Genomic DNA, 27,555 nt, shown 5'->3' with positions numbered 1-27,555 from the left:
ATGCAACTTCTCCACTAGATGCTACTAAATCCTACATACTGCACCTTTAAATATGCTGCAGCATGTTGTCATGGTAGTTTTGGACTTTGCAGGGGAGTGTTTTAATTAGAAAACATCCATCATACAACCCAACTCCACCAGATGTAGATCTTACACAGTAGTTTATATCCAAGAACTACTGCCATTTTTTCCCCTTTATATCTTTTTTTTTTTCCATTCACCGGAATTAAAGTGTGTTTGTAATTGTGTTAAATTGACGTGTCCCCAATCCCAAATTAAAAAGACAAATCTTGACACATCCTATAAAAAGGTTTTAATTCTGAAAGGATGACAATATGACAAGAGCCAGGGATACTAAATACAAATCATATAGCAGTCCCAGGGAGATTAGCTTGGTGCAAGGGGTGTCAACATAAAATTGCATATTAATCCTTTTGGAAAAAAATTAAAGCAAATTGTATCACATCAGATTATTTGTCTTGAAACAAGACCATTTCAAAGTCAGAAAAAAGCAGGTTAAACAATGCCAAACACCTCTATTCAGTTACAATATGGGACAAGACATTCTGTTACAGCCTCTTAACAGTTCTCACAGCTGTGTGACCGTTTCTACTAATAAAAGGCAAAGTAACAGTATGTTGTTTATTCTCTATACTCCATAAGGTCAGTGGTTCATGCACATTAGAGACAATCACTGCACATGCAATCATTTCTCAAAAGGAATCTACTGTACGTTGTGGAAAATATTTTAAACCTGCCCAACTCAACCCTCTAACTGTTTCCCTGCTCAACATTTAATTAAAATTATGGACAACACAAGCTTCTTTACAGTTTAGATAATACACTAACTGACAAACCAAGCTCTTAATGAAACACACTCTTCAGAATGTAGCAACCCAGTAAAAAGAAAACAAAAGACAAAGATTTAACGATTTGTACATTCTAAAGCTGAACCAGGTTGATGACAAACATCAAGACTGAGTGGAAAATTCAAAAATTAGAAAGGCTCGTGTTTTCAGGACATCTGTGATGGAGACATTTGGGCCTTCCTCATGGAGCGCAGTGCTTTCTCCCTTAGGTGTTTCTCCAAGTCATCCAAGCTGTCCTCTACTTCACTGTCTGATTCCTAAAACAAAAACAGCATGAAATACACATTTTTCATTTTCATTTTTTTGTTGCTGCATGGCAAATGCCTAAATAATATCCAGGCTCCCTGTGGAGCAGAAGGCAGAGGGCCTTGGTTAACTAAAAATCACAGAAACAGGTTTAACCTTTCTTGACTCTCCATCCTCCTCCATGCCCTGGTTTTCTTGTCCATCTGCAGTTGCGTTGCCACCGCTCTTCTCCTTCTTATGCTTCTTGTGCTTCTTGTGTTTCTTCTCTTTCTTGTGTTTCTTTTCCTTCTTCTTCTTCTTTTTCTTTCCGCTGCCGTCAACATCAGAATTCTGCAATAAAACAAAATTTTATTAATAATTAAAAAGGACTTTTTGTGGTTCAGAATGTATTCAAGGACTCATCAAGAAAAATTGTTATATTAGTCAAACATTATACCTTGCTTGGAGACTGACTGCCGGAACCACTGCTGGCCTTTTTGGCTGGTGGAGGAGACCCACTGGCTGAGCGAGATGGTGAGGGAGTGGCAGACGCAGGTGCTGGACGTTTCTGAGCTGCTGGTTGAGGAGAAACCGATCTGGATCTGGAGGATGCTCTCCTTAGTGGCTGGGGACTTGGAGACGGCCTATCAAGAGGAAAAAGGTTTAAAAACAGATAATAGCGTACATAAACACTATTCTGACATGCTAGCTGTCTTAATTACCTCTGGTTGTTGCGTGGCTCTGGGGTGCGTGACACTCTGCGGATGGGTTTGCCACTGTGTGAGGGGGACTGCTGTCTTCGCTGGTTAGATGGAGACGTACCGGAGGTTTCAAAGCGTCCCTGAGGACTGGTGGAACCTCTAACGTTGCGACTGCGGTTTGCGGGGGACGGGGAGAGCCGGCTGGCTGACACACCGGGCGAACGCGTATCCCTGCTTGGCCTGACAGAAGACAACATGGGGCTCCTCCTGTGTCTGGGTGGAGGTGAGGAGCATGGAGGTGTGCGTCTCCTTTGAGGAGGAGGACTTCTGCGCTTGGGAGACCTGGAGGGGCGTCGCTTGGCCACTTGAGAGGAACGTTTTGGGGGAGAGCCGGACATCCTCCTCTTCTGTGGCGGCAAAGGTGAGGGGCTGTAGCGACGCTGGATCGGGGGAGAATATCGTCTGGGGGATGGAGAACGGCGACGAGGAGGTGGAGAAGGAGACCTGGGAAGCACCAAATTCAATTAGAAATCTGAATCGTCAATTATTAATATTCACATGACGGCTCTGAACATGCCTATACCTTCGTCTAGGAGGAGAGGGAGATCTGCGGCGTCGTGGGGGAGATGGGGAGCGGCGTCTGCGTGCAGGAGATGGAGAACGTCTTTTCCTGAACAAGCACAAACACAGGAAATTATGAACATGGTCAAGGTGAATTATAAAAAATGTGCCAGTACCGTGTTAAGTGTCGTACCGTGGAGACATATCCCTGTGTCGCCTCCGTGGGGAGGGGGTTCGGCTACGTCTCCTCCTGACCTCACCATTTCTGGCACCTGGCCCTGCTGTTGGCCTCTTGGGCCCCTCGTCTTCTGAGGAGGAAGACCCTGTATCTGAAACCAAAGCACAGGGGACATCAACAACTGTTTTTAATGTAGCTTTAACTGTATGCGGTGAGGAAAAAACACCAAGGTTGGGGTTAGGGCACAGCCTCAAAAGTCCATGAGACGATGAGTGCAAGATGACATGGACAGAGACTTTGTTAAGGAGAGAGAGGATTTGGGTATGGGAGAGGACAGAACGGGGATAAAAACGCTTATAACCTGAAGACGACTGTCGGTTCTGTCTGCGATACTGACGCCGCTGCTGCACCGAATCTGCTGTTGCCCCTTTCTCATTTTTATCCTCGTCTGAAATGTAGAGCATTGAGTGTCCCATCAGTGTTAGCAGAACCAGTGAAACAGACTACCATGGAAAAGTTGAATACAGAAAAAAAAAGATGTATACCCCTGTGACTTGAGTTTTAGTTTTTAACATGGCATGGTGAAATTTGACAAATTCATACTGCTAGTGTGACTTGTGTTGGTATAAAATGTGTTTCATCATGTTTTTGTTCACTGTTTGTAGTGACACCCCAATTAGGATCAATCACAAACTTAACGCAAATTAACAAACGAGCACTGTAATGAGGTCCTCGGACATAGGTGTACTCTGCCTTCTACTTCAGTCTCAATTTGCAACAGTAATAAATTTGAAATAATTTGAAAAAGCCTGATGATGAGCCAAATGCAGAATGGTAATTTTTGAGTCTCTGGAAATGCCTTTTTAAATTTTCCTGCACATCCTGATCATATTAACATAACTTAGCACTTGTAGCTTTAAGTGCATGTTTACAAATTATGATTTCCATCTCAATGGTTAAAACAGTGCACTTTGAAATGGGACATATTATATGGACCAAGTATGGTAAGTTAACTTTTGACAAAGTTGCGACTGACTCTAAAACAGGTGAATCGGCAGGGCAAACGACCGGGTAGAAAGTTTCTGATAGGCAGAAATGGCTGGGAGTTTCAGGCTGGGAAGTGAAAGGCCATTACAGTTCTTTAAACTGATGTCATTTAATGTTTACCTGAATCAGATCCTTCAGATGGTCTGGGCTTGGCATTATCCGATGGAGAATCACCCCTTCCTCCTGGTTTACGCTTTAAACCTAAAAAATAAAGAAATTATACATGAGATGATCACACTCCTCTTGAAATAATAACTTCCTGAAACAATGCACACTATTGACGATATACGATTTGGTTCCATGCAACCTCATTTACACAGGAATTTAAAGATCACAGGATTTTGTAAATCCAGTCTAACATATATCTAATTGTCATGTCTTAAAGGTACAGTGTGTAATTAAGACACAGAAGCAGTTGAAAGTGTTGTGCGATTGTCCAGAAGGAATATGTGCTAAGAGTAATAAAAGAAATATAAAAATCATACCAGATGATCTGGTTGGTGATGCAGAACCTCTGCCCCTTCTGGCCCGTGGTGATGGCGACCGTCTGTCCTTCCCTGCAGGGCTGATGGCGGTGTCAGGGTGATGGGCCTGTTTTCGGGGTGGTGTGTTCGATATTCTCTTCATTGCTTTTTTTGGTGAACGAGAGCCGGAGGAGCTGCTGCCGGAAGACGAAGCAGAGCGAGAGCGCCTCCTGCTGGACAAAGACACATTGACAACATTAAGAGTTTATTTTCTCAAAGGGAACAGCTTGTTGCACATCTGTACAGCCAGGATCTACTGTACACACCTGTATGGTGACCAATAACACAATTAAACAATAAATACTTTATTATTGAGGAACTAAAGCTGTAAGACTTATTGCGATTGTTCTTCGGTAAGCTGCAGTCACTGACCTGCGGACAGGGGACCGTCTATGTCTGTGTCTGGAGCCAGTGGGGCCACGTCTGGGGGGGCTCCTACGACGAGGAGACATTCTCCTCCTGGGACTCTGTCTTCTACGAGGGGAGTAAGATCTGAAATAGGGCAGAGAGGGAGAGCTTAGAAATTGTAATTTTTCAATGTTTAAGCTATTTGAAGTTTTAGACTTTACACAAGATAGTTTAGACAGATGACTTTTGAAAAGTCAGAAGAAATCACAATGATTTATTACCACAAAATTACCTGGAGCGGGAGCGTCGCCTGCGAGAGCGGGAATGAGAACGAGAGCGGTGGTGAGGCCGTTCCCTCCTGTTGTCCTTCTCCCTTTCCCGAGACCTGGGCCTTTCCTCTTTCTTTTGAATTGCCTCTGGTGAAGGTTCCTTGACTTCAATCACGGAGTCCGCTTTCACCACCTCAACAACTGTGTCACTACAGGCCAGAAAAAGAAATACAAATACAAAAGAATGAAATAAAAACACAGAAATATGACTAAAATCCAAAATAAAACTAACACTACATACAAATGATTAATTTAACGCAAGTGAAGTATTCCACAAACCAGGCAGAAGACATTTCTTGGATGACGGGTTCTGGCAGGGCTCTTCCTGATATCTCTGGCTCTACAAGTTGCTCCAAAGGTTTCGTGGGCAACTGCATCAAAGGAGGTGGGGGTGAACTGCCACCGGCTGGACTTGGTTTGCGTCTTGGTGAGCGTGAGGCACTGCGTTTTCGCTCCCGCTTCACTGGCGACCTTCGCCTTGGTGACGGCGACCTTGTCTTCCGCCTTGACAGAGGACAAGTAGGAAACAAGAAATTAGTTTTCATGTTCTGTGATAAATACACAAATCCAACTTCAAAACTGAAGACATATTTTTCTTACCTCCTTGGGCTCTTCGACTGAGCCCTCTCTCTGATGTCCTTGTCCTTATCCTTCTTATCCTCGTCGACCTTCTTCAAAGAAGCAAGCTTCTCCTGTTCAATCTAGCAGATATGAAACAAACATCACTATCAGCACCTGTTAATCTTCTGTCCTGCAATGTTTGTGTACTGACATCTGGGATGTCAACTACTGTGTTCAATGTTTTACAAGAGTATTTGACAAATTGTATTCACGCTTTTCATCAAGACGCGGTAAGACTTGAAGACTTTGTCTCCCTGGACTATTAGAACTTGTAAGTCAGTCCTAGAATCATTTTGTAGATTATTACGAGGAGAAGCTCACCTGTCTCTGTTTAATTTCCTCTTTCTTCTGTTCCAGAAAAGCAGAGGGGATGCCAGCAATGTTCTCCTGGGCACTCAGCAGCAGGGGCCACAAGTCCTTCATGAACTCCCGGGCATTCTTACCATTCAGGAAGCCTGTCAGGTTAATCTGCATCATCTTGCTATCCGGGTGCTGTAACACACACACGAAGGGGGGAGAAAAAAAGACCATATGGCCATTGAAATAATGGAAGAAAAAATATTAGGGGGAGGTAGGATCCCACAAATGGGACTGCCTACCTACTAGTCCTCACTAAACTATACCTGTAACTATGTAGTTAACCATAATCAAAACATGTAAGATTCTGACTAGTATATTTAACATTCCTTGGGTCCAATACTTGACTCAAAATCAAAGTGTGATTCATTTAAAATCGTACTCACAAACTCATCAAACTGAGAATGCGAGATAGCTGAGGAGAGACAAATATATATATATTGTATATAAAGATATAAAACTGCATGCAATACTGCTGTTATACCCATTTCTGATTGTTATTCCCCAGATATAAAATCTAACACAAAACTCCCTTAACACAAAACTATTTTGTCATTATTTGATTGCCTCAGTTCTATCCCCACTACTTTACATTTCTGTGTTCCTACCCACCCCTTGTTCTTCGGCCTCCCCACAGTCTACACTTCAGGAGTTAAACAAATAGCCACAATACAGAGTGCATTAAAACCCAACACTGCAAGTACAGTTCCGGTGTCTTCAGTGAGTCCCGTGGGATCAGTGGGCACGGAGCTCCCTTGGCTTGCTTCCGCCTCCCTACTGCTTGAGACTCAACCACCTTGAGCTTAATGTTATATCATTTATCTAAATTGCAAGAGACGAACAAGCAATAATGAGTACACAGTTACACAAAAAAGGAGCTTTATTTCAACAACTGATAGAACTATTATGAGATACCGTAATCTCAATTCAATTACCATTTCTTACCAATATGCAACAGTACCCTTTACACTTAGCTTTAACAGCCCACCCATCCCCCAAAAGCTATGGCAAGAAAAAAGATCGAATGAAAAGATAAAAAATAATATCTTTATGTGCAGTGCTGGTGTCACATCATTATTAAATAATAATACATGTGTGGTTTTTAGCATCATAGGAGAATTAAAGTAATTTGTTTTGGATATATATATATATATATATGCGCCAAAACTTGCATTCAAATACACTATAGGATGGGGTCCTATTACTAGTCTAATAAAATTTCCTTGGGTTTTTTCCTATCTCCAAAAGGAAGCCTGTGCAATGGAAATTACCCATTACCCAGACATCCCAAGTGGTTTGACATATCAGTGGGGTACAGAGTAAGATTATAAAGAAAATCTTGGACATAATGAGTCTTTTTAAATAAAGTAGCCAATAGCCTATGGGATGAAGAACATGCACAATTTAGTCTTCAAAAATGAAATGCATAGCAACAGTGGGGTATTACTCTACTAGCTCCACTGGCAAGAGGGATTTTGTTAAGGTCAAAGATCACTACAGATATTTCAATGGTGGAGTAACCTAATACCAAACTGAAAAATGTGTTTCTTATGGTGGAAAATCTCAAGTTTGTTCCACATCTAACCACACCTAACTGAGATGCAGTCAGAGGTTTAACAGACTTAATAGAATAAAATCTAAATGAGCTGAAAATCTTGTTTTCGCTGACCACTGACCGAAGCTCTCGACTTGCTACGATTTTAAAAAGAGATACACCTGCGGTGTATTCATGACAATCTTTACTGTTAGGTGTGGTTACACAAGTGCAACAGGTGTTTTCTGTTGCACTTGTTTTGACCACACCCAACAGAGGTGCAGAACAACTGTCAATCAGTGGTGGTTTGCAAGACAACTTTTCAGCGTGCTGAAATACTCCAAGCTAGGAATGTGAAGGGGGAGATTCCTTACTCATGTAAAATTCTTAAAACTTCTGTTTAATAATTCAGGATTAATGATACACTGAAAATACCTACGGAGAATATGATTATGGCATTGTTCAGGTGTGTCTTTCACTGACATGATATTGGTGATCCCTGCATATAACTCACCTCAAACCACACACTGCATCATGAAGGGAGAGTTGGGCTCAGTGACTTTGGGCTCAGGAGAGAGCTAATTAGGTGTTGGTGCTATACTTCTGATGCAAGGTATAACATCCATATTGGTTCAGGCCTTTTAAATCATAAATCACATCATCATTAGAAGACTGCTGAATAAAGGCACTTTGTCACATAACAGCAAAACATGGTTATGTCATTATAAATCAGTTTTACACCAATTGTTACTTTACCCATTCATTTTCAGTTTGACTAGGATGTGCAATCATTTGCTTATATCCCTTCATGCTAACTAAGCAATGCCCTGACATTTATGACAGTTCTGAAGAAAACAACAAATAAACACAATTAAAGACATTACCTTCTCCTCAAGCTGGTTAAATATGAACTCTATGACGACGTCATCCTCGAACCCCAGAATCTCTGTCACTCGCTGAGTAATCCAAGGTTTGATGACTTCCAGGTTCACTTTGGTCATGTCCACCTAAGGACAAAACAAGCCAGCAACAGCACCCAGTTAGTAAAGTAAAGTGTGTGTGTGTGTGTGTGTGTGTGTTTGTGTGTGCGTGGGGGGGGTCTATTTGCGCTGAACATAACCGCTTTGAAACAAACAGAAAATAACTTTCTCAAACAAAACTCGCTTTCTCCCTTTCTCTCTGTCTGTCTCAAACTGTCTGTCACTATTTTGCAGCATAAACTGCGAGTCAAACTCAGATTCAGAAGAACTCAGAAGCTTGGTATGTGAAATAAAGACAGCCAGAACACAACAGGTAGAGTATCAGATTTTAGTCTACGAATCCATGGAAACATGGATGGACTAAGTTTCAACGACATTTCAGGTTGACGGGTCTTGAAGTCAGGCTGCGTTTTTCCTTAAGTTGGATCCAGCTCAACCTCTCCACTGCATGTTGCTGTGTTTATAAAAAAATAAAAATAAGCACCACATACTCAAATGAATGAAAACACGTACATTTGTGCCGCAGCACCAGATCCTGTCTGAATGTACCCTAAATAACTTGTGGCTATCCTGCATGGAGCTGTGGGTTTTTAGAGTTTCATGCAACCGGGATATTGCAGCACATCACAAATTTAAAGCAAAGTCATTATACATTTTAAATGCAAAAACCTGTTTTGTAATAAACGTTGTGTATGATCTTATACCTTCTTGTCCAGACATTCTGCAAATTTCAGCTGCTTCAGCAGTTTCTTCTGCTTGTTGCTGAAACGGTTGTCTTGCTCCGCACTTGTCCCCTAAAAAAAACAAATACAACAAATCTTAAGTTGGCTTGTTTAATATATATTGACAGTCAGTTAAATGCACAACAACATCCTATGTACCACGGCCGGCGGAAAGTTAACGTTACAGCACTCGAACACACCGGTGTTTTGGTTAAAAAAGCGACCATGTTAACTTTAGCCGAATGTATCTCTGGGTAGGTACGACTGTTGAAACAGGAAGATAATACATAGCTGTCAAACAAGACACCAAAGACAAATTAATTATGTTTTTTTCTGTAAATGTAACATTGATGGAAAAAAAACTAAAAGATGCAGACTAGGGATGTAACGATGTATCGTGACATGATTAAAAATCGGTACAAATGTGTGACGATCCGCACCGGTTGACAGGAAAAAAAGTCACGATTCTTCGCGAATGCGAGAGAAGTAGGATATGTTCCTTTTTTAAAATTAGAAATAGGTTACGTTATCTTAAAAAAAAGACGGTAGAAAATAGCTTTGAAATAGAGGATGCACCGAGCAGTTTTAAATCACCTGTGTGGCGGCATTTTGGATTCCCTATATACACGAATACAACCGTGAGAAATGGACAGACAAAACCAAAACAGCATGTAAATATTGCAAGAGACTGCTGACATATAGCGGCAACACGAGCAACATGCAGGAGCATATCAGTTTACTTACAGTTTATTTGTGAGATTGTTTCTAAGGAAAGCAGATATTTTTCATGTATTTTGTTGTTTAAGATGTAAGTTGCACTTTTTTTTTTATAAGAGAACACAAACTGTTTGAGAGTTTCTGTGAAAAAAGCACCTAAGATTTTTTTTTCCCCTACAAAAAAAAAAAAAAAAAAAAAAAAAGGTAATTTTATTTGGTCTTGATTTGTCTGTAGCTCATTTTGATTAAATAAAAAATAAATAAATCGTGAGAAAATCGCATCGTGAAAAAAAAATCGTATCGTATCGACACTGTTCTCAACACTTGTAACCACGACAACCACAGACGTATTCTCGCTGACGGGCGCAAGTTAACCGGGTCGCTCGTTAAACCGAAACACCGGTAATACCCATGACAGTAATGGGTAAGGCTGACATGAAAACCAGGACACCGAGCTACGGTTAAATGTGCAAATATTGTACTATTTGTGCCAACACGTGACGTTAGGTAAAAGTTTAAATCTTAGCCTGGTGTGTTAGCTCGCAGCACCGTGTTGAATTTATCGACAAACCGAGCTCGGCTAACCGTTAGCCTGCTTAATCCTCCGAGGAGACCTGACGAGCTGAAACCAACACCGGCTCAGAGGTTATCTTTACCGTGGATAGTGTGGACAGGCTATCAAATGACTTTGACTTTGGTGTTGTTATCCAGCAGATATTTAGGTCTACTTATCCCGGCTGGCGTTAGCGTAGCAGCGGTCGTGACTAACGATGCTCCGCCATCTTTAGTCAATGCTAACACATTAGCCCGGTTAGCTGGCGTCTATTTCCTGCATGTGTCCGTGTATCCGCTAACTAGGTGATTGTGGAAAGGCTACAGCGTGTAAGTGACATATAGTTAAAGTCACGCAAGGCTGTAAGGTAACAAAGTATCCGTTTGGTATGAACTCTGTGATTAGCCCTGTTGAAACACGGCTCATGTCGAAATTCAAGATTGTTCGTGATCAGTTGATAGACGGAGCCCTGACCATACGGTTTCCGACTGTACGGCCCGCCACCTCAACACATATCGCACATTAATGCTCTAAACAAAGAATATAGCTCCATGCAGCAGAGCTGTAAGGTATGTAAAAGTTAGAAATGAGTTTGAAGACTTACGCGGAAAAATCCCGCGTCCATTATGGGAGGAAAGATGAATGTTAGCAGGCGCTGTTCAGAGAGACGTGTGTGGCTCCGGTGAAATGTGAAGCGGCTCGCCGGATGAAGGGCGCGCCTCTGCAGGCAACAACAAGTACGTAAAAGTTAGAAATGAGTTTGAAGACTTACGCGGAAGAATCCCGCGTCCATTATGGGAGGAAAGATGGATGTTAGCAGGCGCTGTTCAGAGAGACGTGTGTGGCTCCGGTGAAATGTGAAGCGGCTCGCCGGATGAAGGGCGCGCCTCTGCAGGCAGCAACAAGTACTACACCCGCCGATCTACTGTAATGACTGTAGAGGAGGGGAACTCTAATTCCTGTTTATGAGTAAAGTCTGCCGACTTTACCAAGTGTAAAAGTAAAATCAAAATTATGCAGGATGTCGCCTTTATGATATTTATAGTGTAGTTATATACTATATATATATATATTTTTTTGTCCATTGCTTTTTTTGTTTCTCCATTGCTATTTTTGTTCTTTTGTTTTGTTTTTTGTTTTTTGTTTTTTTGTTTTTTGTTCTTGTTTTTTAAGTTTATGTTCTACCTTAGTCGTGTTTTGTAAATCTGCACATTCTTAAATCTGCACATTCTACTTTAGTACTTTTTGTAAATATGTACACTTGTGTTTTCCCTCCTTGATTCTATTTTTCGCTGCTGTAAACAAGTGAATTTCCCCGTTGTGGGATAAATAAAGTATTATCTAATCTAATATATATATAGTTATGGACACTAATACACAACTTGCACTCTTCTCTGAATAAAAATGCATTTTTTTTTGCACAAAGTTACTGCACAGAGAGTTTATGTGTATATTTTCTTTTGGATATTTTAGATGATATGTTCTTTCTTCCTTAGAGTTTATTCTATTTATACTGCCACTTTAAATTGATCAACCTCTTTCAGCCTTTTGTATATATCGCATGCCTGTTTTGTGTTACTGGTAACTGTCCTATCTATCTATCTATCTATCTATCTATCTATCTATCTATCTATCTATCTATCTATCTATCTATCTATCTATCTATGAGTGTGAATGGTTATTAGGTTCCAGCCCTACCGTGATCCTGATGAGGATAGGTTACATATAATGGATAGAGGACGGAGGTTTGTGTAAGGTAGTTGGTCAAGGTGGGGCCAGTTCTAACTCCTACTTTATAAACTGCTGAATGCATTATATTTTATTGCTTATAATATCTTTTGTATGTAGAATTTGCAAAGTAACTAGTGTTAATAGTGGTGAAAAACAATATCACTCTGAAATGTAGTAGAGTAGAAGTATTAAGCAACTCAAAATGGAAATACGCAAGTACAATTACCTAAAAATTGTACCTAGTTGCCACCATAATCAATACTTCATAATCATAAACATGATCATAAACACAGTCTACATGTAGTACACATGAAGTTCAAGATTTTTTTATTTTTTATTAATCACTGCTGTTTGTTTTTATTATTCAAGGTCTCAGTCAAAGTGCACTGCATTTTTCCATTTTGCCATTCCGTTCCGTTTTTGATAAGGCTTCATTTGTTAATGGTACTCGATCATAAACAAAATCACACAGCCTGCAAAAGAGTTAAATAAAGGCTTCCCATTAGATGCCACAGCAAGGCAAGGGTTGTATTTAGTGTGTAATTTGAAATTTAATAGACTGCAGAATTAATGAACCTGCTATTCCAAATAATCCTGAAGTCAGTGTACAACAGATTTGTTACTTGTACTGGTCCATATTGTATTAGACATTTTCTTAAACATAACAGACAGTTGTGTCCATGGATGTGATGAACATAACATGAAATCTTTAAAGCTCAAGAAATGAGTATCTGTTCTGTGTGATGCTACCATGATAACAATTAAAAACAACAAAGATGAAGAGACAGTAAATGATTCCCTGAAAAAGACTGAAATGTGCGTGTTTGAGTGCATGTGTATGTTGTCTACTGTCCCCTGTATACTGAGAGGTTCTGACTGAACATTCCTACTTAACAAACAGTCCCTCACTCATTGCCCTAATGTTGGAGGATAGTGGGTGACAACTTGTGAAAGTGAAGTCATTGGAGGTGTTTTGTTGGCAAATTCAGAATGAAGAAAAGTCAGGAATAGGGCATTGGTTAGTCTCAGTGAAGCAGGTTTCGCTAGCTGACTGGCAAACCCTGATTTGTTCTCTTGTCTCGAACAGAGCGCAGTATGTCTGACACCAGCTCCTCAAGGCCGAACGCTGGTGCCCAGCCCCAATCTCTCCTGGCATTGGAATCATCAAACCTCACAGGCCAGCTGTCTGCTGCAAAGTGACAAGCAAGATCAACTTCAGTTTTAATAATTGAATGATTAAACATATTGAAAATATGTATCATTCCACACAGTTATTTTATGTGCATGTGTTATGTCGTACCAATGGTCTGGCGAACAGGGTCAGGATTGTAGGAGACCTTAAGTTTAGGGAGATGCTTGCGGATTTCTTGGGCCACCTCTTCTGGAGTAAAGCTCATGGCCGCAATGTTGTAGGTACGCAGGGACATCTGGCTCTCTGGAGTCTGCATGAATTCTACAGTGGCACGGTGGCAGTCAGAGATATGCATCATAGGAAGACGGGTGTCGGGACGCAGGTAACACTCGTGGTGACCTGTGCTGAGAGCATCGTGGAAGATTTGAACCGCATAGTCTGTGAAGACAGAGGTCCGGGGTGCTTAGTCCATAACATCAAGCTCACTGTACTGAATTTATGTGCCATATATGTTATGGAATTTTCTATCCTTAGGTTACTTGTCACGTGTGAGCCTTGTGGTCCTCGGCAGTATTAATTGTTTGTCTTTGACTAGGTGCCACCATATCTCAACACTGTGGTGGCCAGGGTCGAAGAGGCCTGTTGCTGCATTCCTAGACATAATAGCTTGTTGTTGACGTTCCATTAGCATGAACAGACAACAGTGTCTCCAGACTAGAATGTGTTGAAGGTGAACACGAACATGGGTAAATGCATTCCCTTTGACTATTTTGGGCGTAAAGTATTTGTGGCGTCATCTATGAGGGTTTAAAGTGTGACCACCAGCATGAGTTCATCAGAATGCGAAACCGACTCAAGCACTTCAGATGTACTTTGAGAGTGTCTCTAGTTCTCCTTGGCCAAGCTTCAATAAATAATACAGCATAAGACATCAGAGGCTCCTGAACACTTTCTTCCCTCCTGACTTCACCATTGACCTTTGACTTCAGCAATTTCTCCACAACAATATACAGATATAAAGCGATGCAATACCTGTTGTTCCTCCTCCAGGAGGTGTGTTCACTGATATCACACCTGGGTAACGTAGGCTGCGGAAGTCCAGACCATATTTATGATGGAGATACTAAAAAAAATATGCAAAGAATATTGAAATGTCATAAAATCATGCAAATATATGTATTGGAATACTGTGTGCATGTTTATGTGTGTGCATTTTAAGATCAGCCCACCTCTCCCATCAGTTCTCCATGCACTTTGGATACACCATAGATGGTTCGAGGTCTTTGGACACAGAGGTCAGGGGCCGGGTCGCGTGGAGAAGAGGGACCGAATGCTCCAATGGTGCTAGGGACAAAAACGCGCAGGGAGTTCTCCAGAGCCAAATCCAGCACATTATGAAGGCCTAGATGGAAAGCAGAACATCAAAGTGGAGTTTAACCTTCATCCTACCAACATTTTAACACACAAAGAGCTCCAAATGGTGTTAGGCTACTGTAAGAAACAACCATCATAGCAAAATGTTAAATTATCTCTTCTCAAAACAATATTAGTTATGTAACATTAAGTGATACTGTTTGTTATTATTCTGTCCCTCTGCAGCCTCAACAGTGGTTATGTTTGTCCTTTTTCCCACTCTGACCATGTCCTGATCATGCTCTGACTGCTTTTATTGTGAAATTATGTATTGTATTTCTGACTTTGAACATCATCTTACTTAGTTACATAGAACAGTATTTATGGCTGACAGAGCATATGAGGAAATCTCGCTGTGTCCTTCAAAATTATCGGATAGTGTGTGGTACTTATCTATCGGGACCCATGGCAAACATGAACTCAGTAAAGTTCCATCTAGAAAAACTGCTTAGGTGGGAATTGGGTGCTTTGACTGGGGTCTATCAGGACGCCTATACACTAGTGCTTTTAAAACACACAAATTAAAGAAGAAACAACTCCACATTTCAGTAATATAACATCTTTTCACATGTTTTCAAACATATTTAATGTATTTGGAAAGAAATCTCAGAATTGCCTTCACACAGACTTTAATCCCTAAAAAGGAGGTACATGTAAATGGTGTTTGTATTCAGGAGACCTGTGATGTTGATCTTGCGTGCCAAAGCCACGTTAGCCTCGCCCACAGCACTGAGCAGAGCACTGTAGTGGATCAGCCAAGTGATCCGATTGTTTACAATCAGTTCTCTCAGAAGTTTGTAGTCCAACACATCAGCGTAAAGAAATGGACCTAACGGGAAATAAGAAGAAGATGGAGTGATCAATTCAAAGAAGACAGCAGAGAAATAAGCTATGCATTTTTAAAGTATGAATTGAAGAAGAATTAGAATTGTGTGAGTAACAGTAGAGAAAGAAAACAAAGTTGAATTTAGTTTTGCATACCACTGCTGAAAACATGAGGTGGAGGCTTCTTAATGTCTGACAGGATTACATTCTCTGTCCCGAATTGTTTCCTAGACATTAATATAGATGTGGTGACATTAAAATTTCAAACAACATGACTACCTTTCATTTCTCAGACATTTCTACATATCTCACCTCAGCATCTGTGCAAGTCCCACACCTAACTGCCCAAGACCACCTGCATACAGAGACAGAGTTATATATATTATCTATATTGTTTTCGTTTAGAAAACAAAATCAATGTTTTTGCGACACCATGTATCAGCTTTTTGTTTGTCCCAAAGCTTTATCCTGGGACAAAAAGTGACAGCAGGGTATTATTCTCCCTACAGCCAATCATTTCATGTCACCAGCACTGTCTGAACGCAATCTTTTGTGATGGGTCCAAATGGGGTCCTGCTGCTGGTGCACAGTGAAAACAACAAAAAAAGAAAAAAACCCAGACAGCTCACGTGTTTGTAGTATTCCACTCATGCTGTTGCCACAGTGGCATCAACAATCAGTCCATGTCTGTTTTTAAAGCACTACATAAACACCAGGTTACATTTCTGCACTGCTTACCCCCTATTCTACCTCCTGACTCCTCAGGTCTGCACTCCATATCAGACATCCAATTAAAAGCCAAAGGTGATTGAACATTTTAACAGTTTGCCACTAACAATTAGAACTTCCCCTTCTAGTGATATAGAGATACCTTTAAAACCAGTCTAAGGACCCATCTCTTTTCTTTAGCCTACGTCAGCCACAGACATAAATAAGAAGATATCAAGTAAATTAAAGCAAACAAATCATGAGATTAGATTGAGAGGTGTTTCTAATATATAACAATAATAATAATAATCCTGTAATTAATCTGTAAAGCACTTTGGTCAATGTGCTCTGTAAATACATTTAACTTTATTTGATGAAGGACCCTCTCGCTTCATTTCATTTTACTGAATGTAAACAGGATCTCCATCCCATTGTATCCACTCTGTAGCCAGCAGTACAAAACAGTGGCTGCACAGTGAAAGTGGTAGAAAACAATGGCAGCATCACAGGTTCAGTGTGGAAAACTCCATCTTTCCCTGAATGAATACATGTCAGGAGTAAGTAGCCCTTATGAACTCATGACAAAAGAGAATTTAAATTACCTGTGATGAGGATACGGGGGTTTTCCTGAGAAGGTGGGGGTTTGTCTGACTCCCAGCTGTTCCACCTGCTCATCTGCCTGGGCAAACAGCTGAAGCTGTGACCATGCAAACTCTGCGTCTTGCTGAGGCAACCTCGGCAAAACAGGCCCAACACAGTCGCAGTGGGCATCCAGGCTCGCACACCCGGTTGCATGTTCAATAACAGTCCTTCAAAAAGTTAGATTGATTTTAACCAGGTTTCACTGATGACACAGAACTTCAGCATGTTGGTCATGATCACTGGGGCATATACAAATTGAACTTTTTTTTACCTGTTTGCTGATAAAATCAGAAATCCCAGACAGATGATTCTTGGTCTAAAATGAGCAACTATAGCAGCAAAAATGAAAAAAATCCCAAACTAATCCTCTAAACTAAATTATAAAATAAGAGTGGATAAGAAGAATTAAAAGATTACCGTCTGATCGGTCACCATCTCACTTGACCCAGTAACCACAGTACCATAAGCGTGTGTAGAAAGTCATGCTGGGCTATGCGGTTCTTGTCCACTTTGTATAATCACCAGGGCTCTTGATTGAACAGGACTACAGTCTCCAGCTTGCAAAGCTCCGTGTGTGCAAACATGCTGACTTGGATTTGTATTGTGAAGAGTGTTTAGCTGAGCTTAACAGGACTGGGAGGTGTGTGCGTTATATAGCCATGCTTTACTGATAATATTTATGAGTGAAAACATGTCAGAAAATAATTACCAACTTAGATTTTGCCAAACAGGAAGAGAATGTTACAGTTTTTAAAGCACTATACATTGTGTGAAAATATAGGCCAATTACACTCAAATGACATCATTGTATCACCTTATATGCTGATGATGCCATACTTTTTCTGTCTTGTAAATGTGATTTATAAGGTTACAAAATATTCATTTTAAATCTTCCCTGTCATTAATAACTTCCAAACAAAGAGATAATCCAAATTCACAAGACTCCCATCTCACAGCTGCTAATTATTATTATTTTTTTTTTTACATATTTAGGTCTAAACATACTACCCAATGTAAAAGATGTGGTGTTTTAGAATCCAATGATGGAACTAATTACTAGCTCAGTTAATAGATGGACATCTCTACCTGTGTCCTAAATTTGGAGAACTAATATTTTGATAAATATATTCACACAATTACTTTATTTATTCCAAAACATCCTATTGTCACTCCTGGAAATGATCTCTAAATTTTCTGTAGAATAACAATGGCCCCCAATTATGCTTATCTCTTCAGCTCAGTTAAGATCTAATATATCTTAAGATACTCCAGAAATACCAGGGTCAACCACTTTTTATTTCAGTCCAGTTTGGGGAAATTAATAATTTACTCCGAGTAGGGCTGACAATGGGTTTAAGGGGTTGCAGAAAATTCAGGAGTTATACATACTAAATGATGTTGAGCTTATAACTAAACATGACATTCCACAGACATAAATTTTTAATTCTTACAACTCACACACTTTATTGGAGCAAACTATATCTCTCTATAACTGACATTCTCTATGTTGATTGAATGGATGGAGTTTGACATTGGTGAATAGCTGTAGAAAAATATTTTATTTTTTGTTATTTCTACTTTTTATTTATGTTTGTTTCTTTACTTTAATTGTTTTGTTTTATTGTTATATCTATCTTCTATGTGTTTCTATATTAATATGTACAATATTGTTTATGTCTCATTGAAAACTAATAAAGAAGAAGTTTTTTTCTAATACATTTTTATGAAAGAATATAAAATTACTGTACATTAAAACACAGCAGATTGTTCAGACTTCAGTAATAACAATTCCAATGTCAAAAGGCTTCATGTTCAGGCTGATGGCTTCACGTGTTCATTGAAAGGGCATCGCTGAGTGCCAGCTTCCCCCACTCAATGACCATGTTCCTTATTTCCTCCTGAGCCTCTTCAAGCAGACGAGTGTGCTCAGTCCACCTCAGAAAAAATCCTATCAAACACAAGTTTGAGTCAGTGAGTCACCAAGTAATGAGAGAGTAAAGAGTCACTTAAGTAAAGTTAGTAACACTATAAGCTTACAAACTAAATAACAAAAGCACTGTGATACAGGCTGAGGGTCCAGTGCTGAAAGAACAGGTACCAATCAAAACTTACCTCTCCAAAGCTGCAGGGACTGAGGGTGGACTGAGGGCCAGATTGCTAGCTCAGTGGGTTCATACAGGGGGTTAGAGTAGTAATCTCTCTCCATGGGCCTCAACAGAGCCTGAAACAAACAGTGGGTGTTCTCTGTCACTCCAAGAGCACACCTGAAAGAGAACAGTGTGGCGCAAGGTAAGATTAAAAGAATGAAACTGTCGGGTTTTGTGTCAGTCAGTAAATCCCAATGTCTAGTAAGGCTGAGAGACTGACCTCTCCTGATGGCTGTTACACAGGAAGGTGCCGTAGTTGGACACGTAAACCTCATTCGCCAGCCTCAGAAGCAGCGCCTCAGAGAAACCCAGAGCCAACGGGAACTGACGCCACACCTGCCACACGCAGTCCAGCATCAGCAGGAATACTGGGGACTCCTGCTGGAGACGGGCATGGGAGTAGGCCGAGCGGGCACAACGCTGCTGGAATGGGTGTCCTGCCTGGGGAGAAGATCTTTAATATCTCCTCTCATATAAAACATACATAATTATGTATGTCATTTCAAGTCTTATTTACAATCTGGGCCACTGGGTCTATCTATCTATCTATCTATCTATCTATCTATCTATCTATCTATCTAGTTGATGGTTGGTTATTTGATTGGTCAGTAAAACTTAAAATATTATTTCATGTGACATGTCGACAAACAGGAAAATATTTTAAAGCAGTGCCTGAAAAGACATTTGACATAAATTTGACTGTAACTTGTAATGGCATTTTGAGAAATGAAAAAAATAAAAAAAGTAAATATATAACCTGCAGAATTACCTTTCACACACACTCACCTGTACCCACTCCCTCTCCAGCAGAGCCAGGAAGCCCTCAAGTGTGCGACAGCATGGGTCCATGATGAGCTGAGCTAGAGTGCTGATGAGCAAAGTGGAGTCTGTCCCTTCAGAGCCGTGAACCAGAACTGAATGACCGTCCCTGGACAGAACAAATACATATACTACAGTCCTGCTCCTCTTCATATATAAGAAAGGCATACATGCATTTAACCATAAATAACCTACCTTTCCACACATTCTGCCAGCAGGCCAGCCGTTGACAGAGCAGTTTGGACGTGAGACAGCCACTTCGAATTTTCAAGTTTACTGAGCCAGCGGTCCATGTTATGCGACTCGTCACAGCAGGCCTCCACCAGTTTAATTAGACTCTCCTGCAGTGCTTTACCCCTGTACACAGACATATGATGGGGACAGTTAGTTTGATGGGACATATCAGGGTCATACACTGGTGAACTTCAACACTTTGCATACACACCTTTCCATCTGTCTGTGCAGTCTCTTCCAGTGGCTATAAGACGATTTGGACTCAAACCCTCCACCTGTCATCCGGGCCTGCTGTGCCTGCTGACTGGAGCGCGTGTCAATAATGTAACCTTTATCTGAGCCATCGATCATAGCCTGGAGTAGGTGCTCATCTTCTCTACAGCGCTTCCTATTGGCTCCTGTAAGAGGCTGACTGCTGCGCAAGATTACCTGCAGAGGTTTTAGATTGATTAGATTTGTTTGTTGGTATTTATGACTGTAGGGCAGTAAAAGCAGCTCACCATGCCATTCTTCCTGTGGTAGTAGCAGAGGACAGGGAAGCGTCCTCCCTGTCTGAATTTGGCCACCTTCTTTAGCAGATCATCGTCTGTGCTCTTTGGGACGATGACAGCAGGAGGGTAAGAGGGACACAGTGAGTAGTCTGAGTTCACAGTGCTCAGTCTCCACTTATCATGCTGTAAACAGAGGAGAGAGAGGAGGATGAAGGCTATACAAAATCACAGAGTTGTCACTGTATATTTCTATACATCACTAGAAGTTATAAAACTTTTGTCAGTAAACTGTACAAAGTACATTGTACATGTTAAAGGATAAAGCACCTGCTCATAACACTTGCTCACTGCTGAATTATACGCTCTTTAAAACCTAGGGTGCAAATACATTTTGTGTTTTACTTTTGCTTTTCGCTTTGTCGCTTAGGTACAATATTGTTTGTCTCATTGAAAACTAATAAAGAAGAAGTTTTTTTCTAATACATTTTTATGAAAGAATATAAAATTACTGTACATTAAAACACAGCAGATTGTTCAGACTTCAGTAATAACAATTCCAGTGTCAAAAGGCTTCATGTTCAGGCTGATCGCTTCACGTGTTCATTGAAAGGGCATCGCTGGGTTTGAGTGTAGAAGAGGCCAAAACTAACAGCAAACTTGGACGTTTTTACACCCAAATGACAAAAGTATAGCACTGGAAGCTACTTAGATGTTCCTTTAAAAATCTATTTTGAGCTTTAAAGGAATAGTTTGAGATTTTAGGAAATACACCTTGTTGTTTTGCTGTGAGGTAGATGAGAAGGACGAACCCACTTTTGTATCTGTACGGATCGAGATTTAGCTCAGCTTAACATGAATACTAAATGCGAAAGCTAAAGCTCACTTGTAAACATGTTACATTAGGTATAATGTGTAAATTAATCAGCTTTAAAAGTAGGTCTATTTTTTTATCTTGGGAAAGATTGTTTTAAGGAGTCTCCTGGCTTCATACATAACAGACAGACATGAAAGTGGTTTTAGATCTTTTCATTGAACTATTGGAAAGAAAGTGAATATTTACCTATTATAAAAAAATATATATATAAACTCCATGTTGTAAAACCACATTAAGAACAATGAACTGTTATAGTTGACGTGCCTTGACATGCAGGCTCCAGAACATTCTTCTTCTGGGTTATGGACATCAGGCTGGCCTGATGAAAACTACAGATATCCTACATGTTCTGGCAACATTGTTCCTATAAAAGATATGCAACAATGCTGCCAGCCTGGCCCACCCATCACCATAGCAACATACTATTCTCAGAGGAAGGTGTCTGTCTGTTAAGCATGAATTCAAGCTGTGTGCAGCACATTCTGGAGTTAGGAGAAAACTCATGAAAGCTCAGCAACAGGGATATCCTGACTCTTGCCCCCTACATTCACTTTCCATGACGTTTTCCTGTCATGTGGATATTGGATCACTGTTGGTTGTGAGACTGTGTGTTTGTATATATGTTTTGTGCATGTGGGATTATATTCCCGTACAGCAGAAACAAGTTTCATATGTTGCTTACAAGCTCCTTGATTTGACTGTAGTGCTTTTCAGGGGACGAGAGACCCCACTGGTTATGCAGGCTGAGATCAGGAGGTCTGTAAAAGAAAGGATACATCTCCGACACACTGTCCAGACAGGACAGGGTCTAGAGAAAGAGAAAGATTGTTTAAGAATGTGATCAAGTGTAAAGTACATATGAGAGAGATGTTGTATTTGCCACTTATTATACCTCAATAGAGTGTGCAATGTTGAGACACTGCTCCATGCCTGGGATGTCAAGGTGGAGCACACGCAGATCTTTACACTTAATGGTAATCGTCCCTGAAGATCCAGATATCCTACACAAACGCACCACCATGATTCTTACACCGAACAACAGAAACAACACCTCCGTGCCCACTTCCCCCCTCAAACCTGTTTTGACTGCAGCAGTGCAGAAAGTTTGACTTATGGCACAAAAAGGAGGGCGAACACAGCTGGGCTGAGTGTGTGGGTGTCTGTGTGAGGAAAATATCAAGTAGTTTTCAGCAATGCTTAGGCTTTCACAAAGCTAAGACAAAGCTGTTAGTGGCAAGCAAAAGCAGCACACTGAGTGTGTGTGTGTGTTTGTTTGGAGAATTATAAGAAGAGTTGCTGTAATCTTGTTAGCAAATTTCCTATTTCAGCACTGCCCACAGCAGACACATGGCAACACGAATGATGTCCAACCTTTTACTGCGGTCTGCATTAGAGAAGAGGGCCGAATAGGCCAAAAGGTTTTCCACACTGGTTAAAAAGATTTGAGGAATAATGGAATTAGACATTAATTAGACATTAGAGCATTCACTGGTGATCAACACTGTTAGTCATGTTGATTAGTGTGATTTTATTATAATCTTTTTAATAAATAGGTGTTAAATTAATCCATAAACCCTTCATTACATGCTGTAATTAGTATTTTAAGCACAAAAAAAATTTAACTAAAGTGTAAGTTTTGGAAAACATATTTTCACTTCAACACAACTACTTGATGAATATTGTCACAGTGCTCCTCCCTCACCTCTTCTCAATGGCATCGATGTTTCTGAGGAGCAGTAAAACCTGCCGAGAGCTGCCCTCCTCTCTGTCCGAGAAAAGCAGGTGGTGGCCGGTGATACACACGGTGCCTCTGCTCGGAGGGTGCAGCGGCTGCCGGAGGACAACATCATCCACGTTAGCGGTCTTGATGTGATCAGAAAACTCCATCAGCTCCCCTTCACAAAACCCCCTCAAAGAAAAAAAAGAAAGCTGCTTTCTCCTCAACTTCTGCTGACCACTTCAAATCACTTCCTCGACTTTCTCCTTGTGAGAAAATGAAAGCAAATCTGCCTCCTCTTTTCACTAGTCGCTGGGCTGGGTATAGTTGCAGATGTGCACTGTTTGTTTGGCGATAAGGAGTACTATAAATAGATGCATTTTTTTCTGAACATCATCAGCGTCTTGTGCCACACGCACGTGTACGTATACAGGTGGCAGAGCACGAGACTGCTCTGTCAAAAAAAGGAAACGCTTTGCTTGAGGGAACAGAAGGCGGAAGTGCACGTTTCCTGAGAAACAGTAACAGAGACATGTGTCACATTTTACTGCTAAAATGTTTTTTGCATCATAGGGGGCAGAAAAAGGAAGCAGCGGCGATGTGCTTGGTGTTATAATAAATGGCCACTAGATGGCGGCATAGTCAAAGGTAGAGAGCTGGTGGCAATCGCCTGATCACACCTGACAGCATTTCTTTGGACTTGAGTGCAGTTAAAAAAGGAAAGTTTTTCTACTTAAGTAGAGGCAGCAATACTGTACATAAATACTCTACACATTACTGATATACAGAATGCCCCCTTTCCACGTATTATATTAATATTTATAGGCTATTTTATGTTGTTGTATTGGTATTACTGAGTACAAGCAGCATTTTGATGTAGCACGTTGAGGTAGAGCTTTCTAAAACAGTATAAAAGATGTATAAAAAAACACAAAAACAAATATATATATATACATACATAGGCTGTATATTTATGTCATGCATCTAGCAAGCATGACCTACAATAAATCTGTGAAGGTTCTCAGTCGTCCAGGCCATCTTTCTTCAAGAAGGGTTAAATCTGGGCCAAGTGGACTTGGTTAGGGTTCTTGTAATCACACCTGATACTAAAATCTTAAAAATAATTTTACTTTGAAATTCTGAACACACATTTATGACTTTATTTTGAATTTCCAATCATAATGTGAAATCCTTGGGCTTTTGTTGGATATCTGGTTTCCTTACATGAAAAAAAAAAAAAAGTAGCTATGAATGATCCAGCCTCTGTGTCCTCTGCAGGAGGGGCGGTCACTGCTTCTTTTCTCCATATAAAGGAGGTGAGGACCTGTTGCGCTTTAATCCCGAAGCCTCCAAGCCATAGAGCCTATTCCCAAGGACCGCGTTCATCACTGCGCCGATGGATTGTAAAGAGTTTGGAGACGAGTCCTCCGAGGGAGACACGGAGGATCTGGACAACGTGAAAGCTCTTACAGAGAAGTTGAAGTTACAAACCCGCAGACCATCCTATCTGGAGTGGCAGGAGCGGGTACAGAGCCGACCGTGGACGGAAAGTTATTCAGCAAACAGTCCCGACTCTGGAGAACAAGTCGTTTCCATGCCTGCGACTCAGAGAAATGAGAACTCAGAAGTGGTTGTGCGCAACATCTGTGGCTTTGACACTATTGATGATGCTTTGGAGTTTCTGAGAAAAGAGCTGGTGAGTGACTCCTGAACATTTTATTTACATTTATTTAAATCCAGAGATCTATTATACTGAAAAAGAAAGTAATTGTAGTGCTGATAATGTTGACAACTTTTACCATTAAAATCACAAATGATTCCCAAAGTTGTCCATCTAGTCTTATCTTCCTGCTTCACTTCCCACCTCTTAGTGAACTGTTCTCCATGACTTAAATGATAGTTTGGCTGACACATCCCACACAGTCTAAACAAACAGTTGTATATCACATGTGCCAGGGAGTTATACACCTTGATAAGAAGATAAAAACTATCCAAATACAAACTGACACATGTCACTCTGGTGTCTCACTTTCTCCTCAACCTCTCTTAACTCTAACCCCTCACCATCCTTCAGAGGGAGATGCAGGTTCAGGACAACCGCCTGGCCCGTCAGCTGATCCGCCTGCGTGCAGAGATTCACCGGCTCAAAGTGGAGCAGGTGTGTGACCGCCATAAGGAGATGCTGGACGATGCAACGTATGAGCTGGAGGAGTGCGGTGAGGAATCAGACCTGCTGTGTGACATCCCTATGAAAGCTGCCTTCGCTCTGTCCACCCCTCTCAAACACCTGGGCCTCACCAAGATGAACATCAACTCCAGACGTTTCTCACTGTGTTAAAACCTCCACCTTATTCATGTTACTGAGGATGTTGACGTCACCTCCTCTGTGTTTGTGTTGGCGTTAGTTAGTAGGGTTATTTCCTCTTCTGGAGGTGTGAATGAGGAGTCACTGACAGTTATTGGTGCCCTGGGTGGAAAATGAAAATGATTCCTTTGATGTTCACCTTGGCTGGTCATGGAGGAGGAAGCCATCAGCATGGAGACCTGTAGGGCCACATACCCTTCATACCAACACACCTTCCTGGTGGACGGAGCCTGGGCAGCTCTACTGTTGTTCTTTGCAGAGTACAATGCTCATGAGAGTAGATAAATGAAGACTAAGAGCTAGACTGTAAACGCAGGTAAAGTAAAGGTAAAGGTTGATATGGAATGGGCATCATGTTCAATGTCTTACTCCTAATTATTTGGTTTTGTAAAAAACAAAGTTGTGCCAAAGAAGTGCAAACAGTCACAGGAAGAGCAGTGCTGATTTGCTGAGCAATTGTCATAGGAATAATTAGAAGCTTTCATTTCTTAGGGAGCTTTGCAGATAGGTCAGATTACTTTACGCCAAAGGTAAATCTGAGAGGTTGTGAGACATTTAACAGGATAGGAAATAGAAATACAATAACAAAAATATTTTCTTGTAGTTTGGAGTTTCTAGTCTCTTTTTGTGCAAATGATTAAATGACTTACGTGTGTAAGATTTAGGGGGTTCTAATCACCTGAATTGTTTTTGCTACTTTAGATTGAGCCTTTTATATCTACAGACACTGCAGTTCCTCTTGCACAGAGTCCGCTATCTTAAACTGCCATGCCAAGCGGACCAACCAAGTAGACATTACTTCATTTTAAGATGCCATAAACCAAAAACATTGAGAGCTATTTTTATTGTTTGTTTTTGTAAACTTGACTGAAATAAAAAATAAAAATAAAAAAAAACAGGATGAAGGTGGCATGTCTGGTCCATGTCTGAACTTGTCATTTAAAGGAAATGTAAATAAATTCCTTTAAAACAGCAACACATTCCAGCTGCTGAAGCCTTCATTGGGGGGTTTACTGTCCCCTTACTATATCCTCAAAGGAAGTGGGAGGTCACACTACAGCATTTTTGCACCTCTTCTTCACAAACCAAAAATATCTCCATAGCCTCACGGCTGCAGTGACAGGACCCAGGAGGCTACGTCTAATGTGTTTTGTTTTCCATTACCATGTCCAGATGCTGCAGAGCTCAGATTGGACACTATATATGGCTGGACAGTGACCAAGTATATTGCCTGTTGCTCTGTCTGTGGACAAATTAAATGGTTTATTATGTACAGTAGCTTAATATTATTAGTAACGCAAGTAGGAAGGATACAGTATTTTTGTTTAGTGATATTTGACATTGTTTGTAACAGTTCAATTAAAAAATTAACGACTATAATTGTGTTTCTATGCAGATTATTAAATCATGATACTGTAATGTGAATGTATCTGCATGACAAATGAGTATAAATGACTGAAAATGTAAACTGTTGCACATACAACACAAAATTAAAGATACTTTACCATATCTATGTTGCTTGTAAATTATATTTTATTAGCTTTATAAAATTCGTACTTTGGGCTGGTACTTTACATCTGTTTATGCCCCATTTACTTTCAATCTTATCTCAATTGAATGTCATCACATGCTCCATCAAATCCATCCATCCTACACAATAGTCTCTTCTTTCCTTCCGCGAGACAGTCATGACCTGGTGTGATATCCAAACATATGAATAGAGCCCTAGAGGGATGTGCAGAACCACAGATATTGTTGGACATAATTCGTCAAACAAGAAACCGAATATGCCTTGGCAGAGTGCGGCCACTATGTGAAATGAGAGCACAACTAGGACTGCTGAAATGAACATAATGTGGCATACTTCAGGACACAGATGACCTAAATAGTAGAAATGAGGATCATATGGAAAATGCATAGAGGCTGAGGTATCATACCCCAAGGCCTTATTCTTGAGTGAATGCTTTTATAATAAAACACTGTAGACTTGTGTTTCTCATGCCACTCAGCTCTGCCCTGCAGATAGTTTCACTTGACCTTTCCCCCATATCATACCACATGTTATCATATGAGCAGAAGCTGATATGACAGGGTACATAAAGTGCATATTTTGGTTTAAAACTAAACAAACGTTGGAATGTGTGCTATTTCAAATGGCAAGAATCAGGATGACAACAAAAGTGGTGTCATT

General features: G+C 40.6%; 4 protein-coding genes across 11 annotated transcripts; 1 reads left to right on the top strand and 3 right to left on the bottom strand.

The window, feature by feature from the left end:
• Nucleotides 1-296: 296 nt before the first annotated feature.
• Nucleotides 297-11,145, bottom strand: srrm1 (serine/arginine repetitive matrix 1). 7 transcript variants are annotated; one of them, XM_027275202.1, is made up of 17 exons: nt 11,039-11,145; nt 8,979-9,068; nt 8,179-8,301; nt 5,725-5,895; nt 5,383-5,483; nt 5,062-5,286; nt 4,746-4,931; nt 4,478-4,597; nt 4,067-4,278; nt 3,702-3,782; nt 2,896-2,982; nt 2,550-2,685; nt 2,379-2,465; nt 1,817-2,299; nt 1,552-1,738; nt 1,272-1,445; nt 297-1,126 (listed from the first exon to the last, which is right to left on the bottom strand). In XM_027275202.1, the coding sequence occupies exons 1-17, from the start codon at nt 11,057-11,059 to the stop codon at nt 1,016-1,018; spliced, it is 2,595 nt and encodes an 864-aa protein (XP_027131003.1). In that variant the 5' UTR covers nt 11,060-11,145; the 3' UTR covers nt 297-1,015. The 7 variants fall into 7 exon arrangements, with proteins under 7 accessions (XP_027131003.1, XP_019121923.1, XP_019121926.1 ...); XM_019266378.2 differs by lacking the exon at nt 11,039-11,145 and adding an exon at nt 10,871-10,998; XM_019266381.2 differs by lacking the exon at nt 11,039-11,145 and adding an exon at nt 10,871-10,998 and having other exon boundaries at nt 297-1,119.
• A 1,172-nt stretch (nt 11,146-12,317) lies between these two features.
• Nucleotides 12,318-18,023, bottom strand: tdh2 (L-threonine dehydrogenase 2). Its single transcript, XM_019261314.2, has 8 exons — nt 16,678-18,023; nt 15,680-15,722; nt 15,524-15,594; nt 15,222-15,371; nt 14,359-14,531; nt 14,162-14,252; nt 13,298-13,567; nt 12,318-13,186 (listed from the first exon to the last, which is right to left on the bottom strand). The coding sequence occupies exons 1-8, from the start codon at nt 16,868-16,870 to the stop codon at nt 13,041-13,043; spliced, it is 1,137 nt and encodes a 378-aa protein (XP_019116859.2). The 5' UTR covers nt 16,871-18,023; the 3' UTR covers nt 12,318-13,040.
• A 135-nt stretch (nt 18,024-18,158) lies between these two features.
• LOC104919314 (myotubularin-related protein 9) lies at nt 18,159-23,522 on the bottom strand. Of its 2 annotated transcripts, XM_019266369.2 has the most exons (11): nt 22,985-23,522; nt 22,654-22,710; nt 22,175-22,283; nt 21,965-22,090; nt 20,418-20,591; nt 20,129-20,346; nt 19,879-20,040; nt 19,651-19,792; nt 19,085-19,305; nt 18,830-18,981; nt 18,159-18,665 (listed from the first exon to the last, which is right to left on the bottom strand). In XM_019266369.2, the coding sequence occupies exons 1-11, from the start codon at nt 23,167-23,169 to the stop codon at nt 18,544-18,546; spliced, it is 1,668 nt and encodes a 555-aa protein (XP_019121914.1). In that variant the 5' UTR covers nt 23,170-23,522; the 3' UTR covers nt 18,159-18,543. The 2 variants fall into 2 exon arrangements, with proteins under 2 accessions (XP_019121914.1, XP_019121915.1); XM_019266370.2 differs by lacking the exon at nt 22,654-22,710.
• Nucleotides 23,523-24,235: 713 nt separating this feature from the next.
• fam167b (family with sequence similarity 167 member B) lies at nt 24,236-26,265 on the top strand. The gene is made up of 2 exons (XM_019266365.2): nt 24,236-24,695; nt 25,074-26,265. Exons 1-2 carry the CDS (start codon nt 24,396-24,398, stop codon nt 25,335-25,337), a joined length of 564 nt encoding a protein of 187 aa, XP_019121910.1. The 5' UTR covers nt 24,236-24,395; the 3' UTR covers nt 25,338-26,265.
• The last annotated feature ends 1,290 nt before the right edge of the window (nt 26,266-27,555 follow it).

The sequence above is a fragment of the Larimichthys crocea genome, chromosome XXIV (genome assembly GCF_000972845.2).
Source record: "Larimichthys crocea isolate SSNF chromosome XXIV, L_crocea_2.0, whole genome shotgun sequence".
NCBI classification, from domain to species: domain Eukaryota; kingdom Metazoa; phylum Chordata; class Actinopteri; family Sciaenidae; genus Larimichthys; species Larimichthys crocea.
The sequence above is the reverse complement of the archived record's forward strand: the minus strand, read 5'-3'. Positions and strand labels throughout refer to the sequence as shown.